Source organism: Copidosoma floridanum, unplaced genomic scaffold (assembly GCF_036245765.1).
Source record: "Copidosoma floridanum isolate Cflo_tuat_1 unplaced genomic scaffold, Cflo_Japanese_pri ptg000012l, whole genome shotgun sequence".
Classification (NCBI taxonomy): domain Eukaryota; kingdom Metazoa; phylum Arthropoda; class Insecta; order Hymenoptera; family Encyrtidae; genus Copidosoma; species Copidosoma floridanum.
In genome coordinates, this window is record NW_028321889.1 from 425,435 (window position 1) to 439,032 (window position 13,598).

A 13,598-nucleotide genomic window follows, 5' to 3' on the forward strand; every position below is an offset into this window, starting at 1 on the left:
GTCGTCGTCGTCGTTTGCGATTATATCGTGTGTGACGTGCGTGACGTAGCAGTCGAATTTTTGTTGTTTGGGATCGAGTTAATGGCCTTTTGAGGAGAGTATAGACGCTCGTGTGTACCTACTTACGAGAAACGATAGCCAGAGAGTCGCTGGAATTTAATCGGGAGATGTCCGTGTACTATCGCTGCTGTAGGAATTGTAAGTCCGGTACCTACGTGCGATTGATCGCAACGGTTTGACGTTTGGTTTTTCCTCCTTGGTACTCGAGGATCCGTGCTTGCTGCTTTTTTTTTTTTTTTTTTTTTTGCTTTTTTTTCGACTCGCTGTTCCATATGCGCTCTAATCGTCTCCAAAAGCAAAAGGGAAGAGAAGCTCATCAGAGCGCGATTGGGGTACTTGAAAACAAAAAATGTATCCGTGGCATATGCTGTGTTGTACGATGATTCCTAGGTGAGAACGCTCGCCCGGACCATTTTTGAGACCATTTTTAAGTGTAGAAGAAGAATATTTTCAATGATTTTCTTCACGTTTGTCAGTTCTTTTGCCGTTTTTTGTCGTTAAATGCTCTGGGCGAGCGCTCGAAACTCCAGACTCGTGTAACAGTAAGGTTCTGCAGCATCACTGCACAAAGCGGTCGTCAATGTACTTGTAAAAATATTGGGGCATCAGGTAAAAAAGGTAGTAGATACTGCGTTAGTTTAACCATATAGAATGTGTTTACCACAGTATCAGCATCAGCGATAAGTCATCGCAGACGCCGAAATGGTATTTTTCGGGTTTAGTTTGCGCGTTGCGAGTGGGCGAAGTGGGTCGATCAAACGGTACGCACGAGTTACGTGAGATACCGTTTATCGCGATCGTTGCGTCAAGTTTATTGAACGCGTGTGGTGACGCGCACACCTGTTTTGGGTTTCCATGCGCCGCTTTGGGAATGAAAAGTGAAAGCTCGGGTGTGCTCCAGGGATGGCAGTCTCGGGTGCGGTGTGTGTATCGGGGAACTTAATTGACGGGCATAAGAATGCGATCCCTCGGAAGAGACAAAAGTATAGTGTTGCCTTGAGCACGTAGAGAATTTTCATAGCAATAAAAAAAAAAAAATAAAAAAAATGGCTCGAGTGGTACTCCGTTTTTGTTTTTCGTCTTTGCCATGTGGACATATGGTGTCTACGCTGCGTCATTGTGCAAACTAATTTTTTAATTTAACTAGATTCTTATTTTCGTTTTGATTCCATTCAGTGAATAACTTTTGTTGTTACAAGCAGCGGAGTCATCATTCGAATGAAGGTCAAAATCATTTAGATCCCAATCAACTGAATGCTAATTTTGGAACTATACCAGCGTTGGAACATTTTCGAATCATTTGAGACTGACTGCGCGATCACCCGGAAATCGTTGAATTTTGAACAAAGGAGCTTTATCACGTGACCCATCGGCCTATCGAGTCAGGAAAAACCCACAAAAAATATACCCCAAACAACTCGGTGTTCTCAATCGATTCGATTATACAAGCTTATTTCGTATCATAAATCATGAAATATATTTATTCAAGTTACACAGATGGAAAGAATCATTGTGGTACACATAATGGTGCTAATTGTTTGCGAATTTTTTCAAATTCCTACAAATTGATGTACGCCTATCACAAATTTTGGGCACTACTGAGCTTTTTTTTTCAATTTCAGTGCACAAAGATAATATTTGTAAAAATTACTTGTATTATCTGTTACTTGTTCAACAACAACAATTTATGTTTTCAACAATTTTTCGTGCATTATTTTCGTACCGAAACGAATAGTATTTGGTTGCATTGACCACGAGAACTCATTTCTTATAAAAAGTAATAAATCCTCAAATTTGAATCACTGATAATTATATGCCTATAGGTACGACACATCGATCAGAACATTACAACTCAATATAAATCAACAAATTACTGTATCAGAAAGACTTTCAGCCCTTGAGCTGTACACTCTCGATAGAAAAAAGGCAACAATCTGATCTTACACCCATACCGCGAGTCATGTGACTACATTCACTTTTCTTGTTCAAGCATTTCGTCGTTCACGCCGACGATGAAAACTTTTGTCACAATGTACACAAATATACTCCGACTCCGACACGTTTTTAACGCTTCTCCAATAAAAATTAGACCATCGATGCTCGCGAGCACCCTTTGGCCATTTTTTACCATTATTTTTATAGAGTGTCGTACGGCCCACGAAAAAAGCGAGTTACGTGCCTTAAAGTTTTTTTTTTTTTTTTGTTTGTTTTTCACGCAACGCACCTCACTTTGTTTACATTGATAAAGTCGAAGCATATATCCAATGGGTTTCCGACGAATCATGCACGCGGAAACTCGCCGCAATCTTTCCGCATTGTTACTCGCTCCATGACGTACGCGGTGTGTGGCATTAATAAATCTCCCGTCGATAAATCAGCCTTTTTCCCTCTGTATTTATAGATCATCGCCCCAACTATGCATCGTCAAATGGCCACAAAGCGCGTCCAACAATGAACAAGATGAAACATCAGATGAAAAACAACAAGAAGAAGAAAAGAGGAAGTATATGCAAGTCGTTGGTATATATGCACATATAGGCAAGAAGAAAAGAGGGTCTTGAATATATAGGGGGGCCCGAGTGATGAATATACGCGAGTGTGCGTGTGCAACAGTAGCCCCCTTCCACCCGCGTTAGCCGTAGGTACCGGCTTTATGGCTCTGATTTATCACGGTTATCGCGGTGTGGAAGCTTCCTCTACCCACTGGGGCGCGCTTCGTTTGAGTTGCCTGACAAACATTGGCCTGTACGCGCTGAGTAAGTTTCGCCCGTGACGTTTTCATCTCCGCTCTCGGATCGATTGACTTGTTTCCCTTTCTTTTTTTTTCAGATACGTCTCTTTGTGCTTGAAATTAGCTCAGCTATTTAGATTAGGTATCGAGTTTTGGAGTTTGGCCGAAAGGCTTGGAGCTTTGGGGAAATTGGAGAGCATAATGAGCGCGATAGCGATGAATCGACGGAGGGAGGGTCGTTTGTTTTAAAATTAAAGATTTGTTCGTTGGAACGGGGAATTTCAGACTCGATCGACTGGCTTACTAGTGCGAAAGGAATTTCTATTTTTTTTTTCTTTTTTTTTTTCTTTTTTTTTTTTTTTTCATCAAAGTTCGTTATTTTTTCGTACTGCACGACTTTTTTAAGCTTTCAAAATGAAGAAATAATTTTTGTCATTTTAATACACGTTATTGTTACATTTAAGGGGTAAACTTCTGATTTCTTTTTGTTTTATATTCTTGTTTTATGTTTTATATAGATGTAGACATTGATTTATAATTTCTGCGGAAAAACAACAACTACGATTAACTAAAAATATCATAAGAGGTACAATTGACCATAAAACTGTTTTTTCAGATTCTTGTAGGCATACTTTTACTGTTAACAACAAATACAAAAGTTTTATTTAATAAAAAAAACGACGAGTTTGGGATTATCCAGAATTCTAGAAAAATACGAGGCATTAAAATCAAATTATGATTAAAAATTTTATGTATCACAAAGTTTAGTTTCAATTGAGTTATATGCTGATGAATAAGTAAATAAGAAAAAAAAAAAAAATACATTTGACTTCATAAACGTGATTATAATACACATTAAAACCACAATCATTTCATTCGATTTGGTGTAGGACTACATCTCATTAAATAATAATGATAGTCTAGGACGCAACTGTGGACATGAATGTTTCTACAGATATTCATAAGAAAAATTTAATATTTGTATTTCCATGTCCTGCTTAAAATATCGAAATTTCACTCCGTTAAAGGAATATTGCAATTTAAATTTTGAACGTAACGCTATTCTCTTACTTATGTACCGAGTCTAAGCCAGAAAAGGAAAGATCGTGTATACATTGGATCGTTTTCAGTGTTATCTATTATCTTATGCCAAGTATAATAGAAAATTATACCCATGATTTATCAACAATAATGGCATTGTAAAAGAAAAAAAAAAATTTCAACCAACAGTTTTGAGAATCACCGTAACGCCATAACTCCCTCGAAAGGGATCCAATGAACCAGTAGATGGTGTTTAATATGGAGAATCTCGCAGAGCTGTTACAAATTCAGGTAGTTCAATGTGAAAGTTTCAACAGTGACTTATAGTATCGTTAACTTCTCTTGATACAAATTAAAAAACTAAAAGGTAAAAATTACCTGTCTAACCCTATAAACTGATGGTATTTCATTGTTTCGGGACTTTTCACCGTTATCACTTGTAAGTACTACTCGAAACTGTAATTCTTATCATTAAACATAGTTTATTTTTTTATGTATTCAAAATGATCGTGCTCTGAACAGTAAAACTGAAAAAATGCGCGACTAGCCACGAGAATCCATCGTTCAAGCAAAGTAGTTCCTACATGTTCTTGTTTGTCTCAGTGAAGCAATTAAACCACTCGCAGACAAACATGTAAAAAAATAAAGCAAAACATATATACAGATGTCCCATCAAAGCAAAAACCATATTTCCATAGCATGAACTCCCACCCAAAAGTACGAAGACTCTCCCGCAAAGTCTCATCACCCCAACGAAACACGAAGCTCACCGCATGCAAGCGCCCCGTCAACTTCTCAATTTTCCCGCTTCATCGTCATCTCTTCCATAGCCAATGAGAAATTCACGTTCCACGGGGTAAAATCATTTTCCAATTACTATGGAAAATCGTCCGCCGAGTTTCTCCGTTCAACCCCCTCGGGAGCCTCTGCCACGAGCAAACTCATAAAACTTCGTTAAGCCGGGCTTCGGCTGTACCTGAAACACGTGCTCGCGGCTGGTGGTCGCAGAACTCCCTTTCGGCGCTTGATTGTAAGGTGTATTAGGTGTATTGACCGAGGAAAAGTGTGTGAAAGCCGTTCGAGCCAATTTACAGGAGTCGATACTGCGGCGGTCCAGGCTGCATATGGTAATCGGCTGATCACGTGAAGTGTTGCAATTTGTGGCTGAACCAAGTACTTGCTGTCGAATCGATTTTTTATTTATTAATAAGAACAGTAAGAAAAAGAATTTTTTTTTTTTTTTTAGCTTTCCTTGGCGAAAATAGTTTGTTGCTAATGGTTTGTTTGCCTATGTTACACGTACATGCAAATACGTTAAATGTTAGTTGTTACTTTTTATATTTTAACCCAAGATAACAGGGTATTTTCTTTCTTTCATTGTGATCCAATCGTATGGCATCTTCTTTTTTTGTGAATTCATGTAAAAAACATCTGGTGTTATAACATAAATAATAACTACACTATCCTGTCACTTAACAATCGTTTGTGTATGCCTGTATAAAATTACTAATTTACAATAGTCATTATCTTTTACAATGAAGTGTTTTGCTATATTTTTCTCTACGTCATTTAAAACCTTGCAGCTCAAAGAGCAATTGTGAAAATTTTCGTTGAAAAATTTCAATAATTTTACTGTAAGTCCCACCAATATTTTTAGGTTTGCCTAACTCACTTGACTAATACCAATGCTACCTATCAATACTTATTCCTCCTTATCTCCATTCCTAATTATAATATCGGTCCTATTTTTTACAAGTTATTTCAACGCCTTGTATGTAATATTCATTATGTTTTCTGTGGGTGGTTAAACTGCAGTGTTAAACATAACCTATATAACCTCAAAGTAATAAATTTTTTATGAAACGGTTGTCAAGGGGTTTCCTGTTTCAAAACTGTTTTTTGATGAGGATTCGTTTAAAAATTTAGTGTTTCATTTGATTGGTTATACCATGCAGAGAAGAAATAAAACTAGTCCATCAACGGTTACTAGATTCTACTGCTAGGGTAACGTTTATTGAGACCTCTCTGGTTTTTGTTTTCTATTTTAAAAAACTTTCAAATACGTTTCAAGTATACATTTTAAGAAAAACAGAATCATTTCTCTCCAACCAAAATGAATTTATAACAAAAGTGCTCGTCACCCACTAAGGTCAACGTTTAAAATACCCTATTGTACTCGCGCTTACAAAGCCGATTTCCAAACTAGATTTTTGGAGCCCTAAACTCATCGCTCTCGCGTCAATCCCCGACTTCGCGTGCGTCCATCAACGTCGAACTGCAGTGCCTAAGATCAATGTTTGCTGTTAACAAAGTCTTGAGCTCGTAGGTACACGGCAAGTGAGCCCCGGTGCGCTCGTATGTTTGTACGTGCCTGCCAACTGCAGCCAAGAGGTTTCGTTATAATTGAAATCCGGTTGCGTTTAAACCATGTGGAAGCTCTTCTGTTTCTTGCGTGTGTTTGGGAAACACGAGTTCGGAAGGAGTTGATTAGACGCTATTTTTTGCCAATAGCTTCGTGCGGCTGATTGCCGAACGATTTTTAGACGGGCTGGAAGTGCTGCTCGGAACCGTTTGGCTTACCCCTTGGTGGGCTCATTTGGATTAACTTGAAGAAGGAGTTTTCGCAAAAAATTGTTAACTAGAAAGAAAAATAAAAAAACTGCGATCGATTCTGGAATGTTTTTTTTTTTTTTTTTTTTTTTTGAGGTTATGAAATTCAATTCGAAGTCGAAACGGGTTTTTTTGGATTGTTATCACTGGTCAAAAACCTCGGGAAAACCTTCCTGTGAAAAATGAAATATATCTTACGTGCAATTCTCGTTGGGAAGAAAGTGTTTGCACGAAAACATAAAGCTGGTCTCGCTCAAGTAAGCGAAGAATCAGTGGATTTTATCAACCCTCAATCAACAGCACGCATGAATAAGCGATCGTTCACACGTTCCTTAACAGTCAATATCGAGTAATTGATAGTATGGACAGAAAATGTTCTCAATTTATTTTAAATCACGTCCATTGTAACCAAAAAACAAACAAAAATCAAACTGCTGACGTACTCCAAAGTATGTATGAAATTCTAAATCCTCGAGACACCTCTGGTTTTTCATGATGAAAAATCACAACATCCTACAGCTAACCAGCGCCCATCCTGACGGAATTATCACCACCGCCCGCAGTATCCACTGCAACCCCTGTGCATATATGTACATACATACACTGATGGATAAACTCAAACACGTAACTCCAACTCCCAACGGCAGTTTAGAATTAACCCCCTCCCCTCCATCTCTCGTCATCCTCGTAACGTCACAGAGACCCATACCCTATTACTCGAAGCAGCAGCAGCAAGTAATGTCCCTTACAGTTTCCGGCCAAGGTCTCACAAGCTGTTCTACGACACCCAGTCGTCCACTTACAAGTACACGCATACGTATATATTATATGTATATTGAAGACACAGGGACACGTGACAGTCGACTGGTCCCCGAAGGGTTGTTTGAGCTCCAGTCCGGGGGTGCGGTTATCCTCCATCCGATCATATCGACCGATCACCCGCAGGCTCCTCTGGAGATTTACCCCGTGCACTTCCTCCGTACGTATATGCGCTATAACTGTATACGTAATGTGCTCCTTCGGAAGTCACGGAGCTGAAGCTGCAAGGGAGCGTTGTAGGGGGCAGAGGAAGGAGGTAATGTAGCGCAAGGAGCGACGATCGCCCTGAGGGATCGAAGGCGTTTCGGCTAATTTTGGGGTCGATGAGCCGGTGAGGGTTCCCCGAACCCCAAGCGCCACGGGGTCTTTTTTTCACTCTTTTCCTACCCAAGTACTTGTCAATTTTTTCGATCTCTGCTTATAAGGATCGGGTTTTCATTGCCTCACCTAAATTCATGAATCTTCAAAGCTTAACAAACCAAACGTAGCATTGCGACCTGATGAAAATTCCTTTACCTTCTTCTGGAACAAAATTTACAGTACAAACATCAAAAACAACCTGCAAAAAAAAATTAAATAAAATAAAACAAGACAAAATAAAAAAAAAAAACGCACACCCGTGTAAATTCATGAGGTTGGCATTTATTCGAGGCACACACTGCGAGAGGCTAACCAACTTTGAGACGGAATTAAGGACTATGCGGTTTGCCGGTATACCTATACACGCTCGAGGACCACGGACGGGCGACTTAAAGGGACGGCCAATGGACCGAAACTCGGTAGTCCGGGGGAAATCTTTATTTGCGTGAAACCCTACTTTGGATGCTCTTTGATCCCGGATTGTTGGTACATGGGTATATTGACTAGGAGATGCCAAGTCGATTAACAAACTGCAATCCGAGCCATTTTTTTTTTTTTTTTTCAATCCAATGTCACATACTTTTTTCAAATTCACCAGATAAATTTGATAACGAATATTCTGATCATCCAATATTGTAAGCAGATGTATTTTACAGATGACCCGGTATGTCTGACCATACATCAACTTGTACTGCTGAAATTAGAAAAATACCTTATTTGGTTCTACGATTGCAACGTTTACCATAAATCTTATGATTAATGTACTAAAAAACATGTAGGAATTGCAATTATAGCTTACATGCAATGTTTATACTTGTTAAAATTGTAGTCGGCATTATTGACTTTTCTACGATGGAAATTTAAAGTTATACATTTTTGTGTACCACACATGGAAAGGATGCACGATATATTTTAAGCTTGGGGGTTTCATAAAACCATATCGTATCTGGTTACCAACATTGCTAAGATGATCTTAGAAAACCTCGCTTATGCTCTTTATTGTTTTTTTTTTTTTTTTTTTATATATGCCATTGTCATAGCAATAAGATGTTGAAAGAAGAAAAAAAAAAAAAACTACAAAAACTCTGCAAGCGCGATAATTTGTATTTCACACACTTGGAAGTACCAACCTCTAATATAACCTAAGTCTGGTGCAATCGTCACAGTTTCTAAAAAGATTACGTATCAATGATCTCATATAGTAGGTGTTGATACGAAAGATCCGACAAAAAAAAAAAATGAATCAAAGAAAATAAGACCTAGCCATCAGGTTTATACTCTCTTGACCCTGGCACATCACCGGCAGCACAAACCCGGCACACTCTCATATTCGTGAAAGAAACAGAAAAAAAAAAAAAAAAAAAATTCAAGCACAAGAAGGTGCTCGAGAGAGTGACATACTTCCGTAATTGCTGTGTACTCATGTACCAGTGGCGAGGAACAAAAAAAAGATACTTAACCCCGCGTTTACATAAATATATATCTATATGTATATACACATGTGTGCAGTGAAGAGCAGGTAATGACGAGTTGTGTTTTTGTCTGTTTTCGACGCGAGCAGGGGCGGTAGGCGGTGAAGGAGGCGGAGATGAGGACGACAAGGAGAAGGAGGAGGAGGCCGAGAGGGAGCGGCAAGAAGCCATCCGGGAGGCCGAGGAGCGAAGGAAAGAGAAGCACCGCAAGATGGAGGAGGAGCGGGAGAAGATGCGCCAGGAGATCAGGGACAAGGTCAGTTGCCCATCGTGTATATATGTAAATACGTATCCTTGTCATTTGTCTTTTTTTTTTTTTTTTTTTTTTTTTTTTTTTTTTTTTTTTTTTTTTTTTTGTGCCTTCTGAATTATGATTCCAATAGGGGGTGGACGTAAGTTTCTGATGGGATTACGTGCAGAGCAACTTCAATGATTAGTGAGCGATGTTTTATCATCGGGTGCAGGTATACACAAGTGTACGGCCAGGGGTAAAAATTATTCGATGGTAAAAGTTCACCGCGTGTAATACTTTGGAGCACGAGTTTTGAAATTTCACGACACCCTCTAGAGTCATGAATAGTTTATGGGGCGTTTGAAAGTCGGTGCGACGAGTTTTATTAAATTTTTTTTTTTTTTTTTTTTTTGATCAATCAAAACTTTGCTCCGTACGATAAATTTACGCCGAAGCTTTGCAAAGTGGTTGAGTGGTTGCGATAAGCATGCGATCTGAGGGATTCTTTGTTTCCTCCCGTGGGTTGTATACGATTTTTCGTCAATCTTGGATTTTTATCCGCGAAGCGGGACGAAAATCCCTTCGCTCGGCGCAGTATGATGAAAAAAAAAAAAAAAATCTCCAGAAACACCCATTTACAAACTGAATAAACCAACACCTAACGGTTAACGACTCCATTCGCATAACTACCGCAGCAATAGCGGTCCATATATAACTCCGAGTTTCTCTCTCGTCGCGCTTGGCAAAGCTTGACCGCGTCAAAACTCCACCCGTAACGTACATAACAACATTATGGCCTAGTGCGTTGCACTGTCGCCACACACACACGTACTACCTATGCGTGTGAATAGCAAAACGACTGTTGGATGTGTTTATTTTTACGAGCATCCCCTACAGATTCGGCGTCAACGAGCTCGTTGTTGTATACACCGTGACGTTTTATTCGCAACTCGATGACCAACGTCTCCATGTACAACGCGAGCGTCGACCAATTATCCGAATCGCGGTTGGAAAGATAACAGTAGAAGGGAAATTTTTTTTTGATTTTTCGATTTTTCGAGAAGCTTTCAACTCGAGCTTGGATAGGCACCTTGAGCGCGTGAAACCGCAGTATATGGACACACATCTAAAGTGTAACAGCACAACATGGGGTATTCGGGTTGAGCAGATGAATCGCTTCGTGGTTTTTCATAAATGTGGATACGTGTATCTGTAACACCCCTGTGCCATAAAAGTGATGCTCATGGCCACTCTTCTTCGCGAATAAATCGAAACGACGACCAACGAGGCTCTGTTTCACCCATTGGGCTCACTTCTTTCCTTTGCTTTTTTTCATGCATCGATAGCACGTTGTCACACAATGTGTATATTTTTTTGGTATTTTTCAAATATGGCTGTATACAGGAAGCTGCTCGAGTAATTTGTTCATAAACCTTAAAATTTTTATTTCGCATACCATACGTTTTTAGCAATTGATTAATGGCATTTTTTGATTACGTGTTTGTTTGACCTACAAATTTGTTGATAATTTTTTTTCTTCGAAATCTTATTTTTGGTTTTTATTCGCTTTTAAAAAATCCTACGTGATGTATATTATTACTTTAAATAAAGTATTTCTTCTATTTTAGATGAATTAACTTAATTGATTCGGTCGATCAATATGTTAAAAATAAATATGTTTTCAAACATTTATTTGTAGTTGATTTACGTATGGCTGTATCACAAATAATAAAATACTTTACTTGGTGGAATATAAAGAGTAGAAATTTTCGCCAAAAATTTATCATCCAAGATTTTTTGACGATGTTTTTGCGACTTATTAGAAAAATCTACGGTAGTTTAATTGTTTGGAAAAAAAAAAAAAAAAAAAAAAAAACGAATCGACAAGTTAGAGTGATTAAAAAATGTTTGCAGTGCATCAAGCCTGACGCTCAAGATTATAATTATCATTTGGCGTTGATATTGCTGTTCACAATATAAATACTTAAATTTAATAATAAATTGACAGGTTGATTCAAATTTAATCCCCAACTCCTTGCTTCAAGTGCCGAGCCACTGAACTCTACAACATTCTTTCAAATATTCCGCGAGATGGAAATCACAGAAATTGAATCTCATACTCCAAAGCTTAGCTTATTCCATTTCATTGGGCGCAAAAATATGCACAATTTGTTTTTATCTTGCAAAGGCTCACAAAAACCCCGGTAATTCTCCGATACGTCGATCCAAACGATCCTTACCCCGGAAAATTCACCCCATCCAATCTCCTCTTTCCAAACAAAAACAAGCCCATCGAAATTCTCGAGTCCGCGAAGCACGTCCCCACACATCCAACAGTACAGATAATATATCTATACACGAAGCCGGCGCGCGAGCTTAATATATGTACTTAATCGCATTTGCATTTTTAGGCGCAATTACAAAAAAAGCCAGTTGGTGTAAGGCTAATTCTCCTTGGTGATGGTGTATGGTATACGTGAGTACGGGGGATTGTCGAAGAACTGGAGTTGACGTGGTTGTTGTTGTTGGCGGCGCTTCGTGACCAGAATTCGTCGAGAAGCGTTTGGATATCGGTTAGCTTTGTTCCTTTTTTTTTTTTTTTTTTTTTTTTTTTTTACACATGTTTTTCAAGTAGCTTTGTGTAATATATCTGCAGGCACCAAAATCACTACATCAATACAAATTGAGTTATTCTATTTCACAACCTTATGAATTTGTATTTTAGGTGCAAAAGTTTTGTTGGTGAATACAACAGAATGTTAATGGCTTTTAAATTAAATTTTAAAAAATTCCAATTTACATTTAAACATTGTCATTGAAATTTTTAAAATAACATTTTAAACATCTGTTTTAGTAGAATTTGTATTTCGGGGTTTCGTAAAATTGAGCTGAGGGTATAAAATGTAGCCGCGTACTTCACACACGTTGCGTAATGTACACATTGCGCTCCATGAAATTCAATAAGATTATGTCAGCGTAGTGACATAATATTTGTAAAGAAGCACACGTCATCCTATGGAGGATTTGACGATGAATTCAAAATATTTTCGGAAAGAATCGGCGGCGCGTGCGAGAAAACTCCAGTCGAGCGGACAATTTTCATGTTGATGCGTCATCTGGGTTATTGTTTGCGTTTGCTTTCAGATGGAAATTATTCATATCGAGACATGATGCACGGGTATAGTGAACGTTTAATTTCGACTCACAACAGAACGGATATTTTTCTATGAAATATTGATTGTCACTGAATAAAAGCTGTTTTATTCGTTTTCTATGATTGGCTGAAACTACTAACATCAAATAGCAATGACTTTTTTACATAAATTTGAAACAAAAAAATTTTTTTTTAATTAATTCGTAATTATATCTGTGATGTCTAATAATGGCACATTAATGATGCTTAATCATTTTATTAAAAAAAATATAGAGCAATAAAATTGAAAATAAAATAAATTTTAATTTATTCTTTCGTTGTCTTAAAAAATAATATGATAAAAAAATCCAATGTAGCGTTGTATGTGATTTTAATATAAAAAAATTATTAATCCGTCATTTTTTTATAATCTCGTGAAATGAAAACTAGATAAAATTTAAAAATAAATTAACTGCATAATTGAGAAACCTGCATGCCGTGTTATCATGTCACTACAAATAAAATTTTAGAAAAATAGATTATTAAAAAAGTAATAATGACAGCGGTTATAAAAATAAAAACTTACGAAGCGTGACTGCCACTAAACTTTCAGCACGACTTGGTAAAATTACTTGATTAACTATCTTTTTTCATAACTTTTGCACGAATAATACATATAACCTGTAAATGTACGTGTAATTTAAAATTTTTACTTCAGACACCTACAGTCAAATTACAAATTTTTTTAGATTTAATTTACAAGCACCAAATCGAAGGGCCATTCACTTAAATAACTTACAGCGCTCATTTTCTTTTTACTTGAGTAATTTTCCTTCGAAAATTTATCACTTAAATAACAAATTTCTCACTTTGACACTCGCTTATTCATATCATTGTGTATTTTACGAAAAAAAGTTTCTTTCTGTCGCCATGATAAAACTTCATAATCCAATTTATCAGTAAACTACGATGATAATTATTTAAAGGCATAATGCAGTGGAGAGAAAAGTTTTCAATTTAAATGAAGTACGTGCCAAGTTGATAGTTGCATTCAATAAATGAATAACAATTAATTTTAACCTTTTCTACTCGACTTTCAATTAACTCATGCGAAATACGTAGGGTCTCACTTGAGTTTAA

General features: G+C 37.5%; 1 protein-coding gene across 3 annotated transcripts in view; it reads left to right on the forward strand.

Annotated features, from left to right (window-relative positions):
* The window catches only part of cpx (synaptic transmission protein complexin), a 341,835-nt gene that overhangs the window by 295,273 nt on the left and 32,964 nt on the right, over nt 1–13,598 (forward strand). For 2 of the 3 annotated variants that reach the window (XM_014362739.3, XM_089590604.1), the window contains one exon: nt 9,183–9,349. In XM_014362739.3, the coding sequence (XP_014218225.1) occupies nt 9,183–9,349 (167 nt within the window). The remainder of the gene's footprint in view (nt 1–9,182; nt 9,350–13,598) is intronic. The other variant, XM_089590605.1, reaches the window with a different exon arrangement.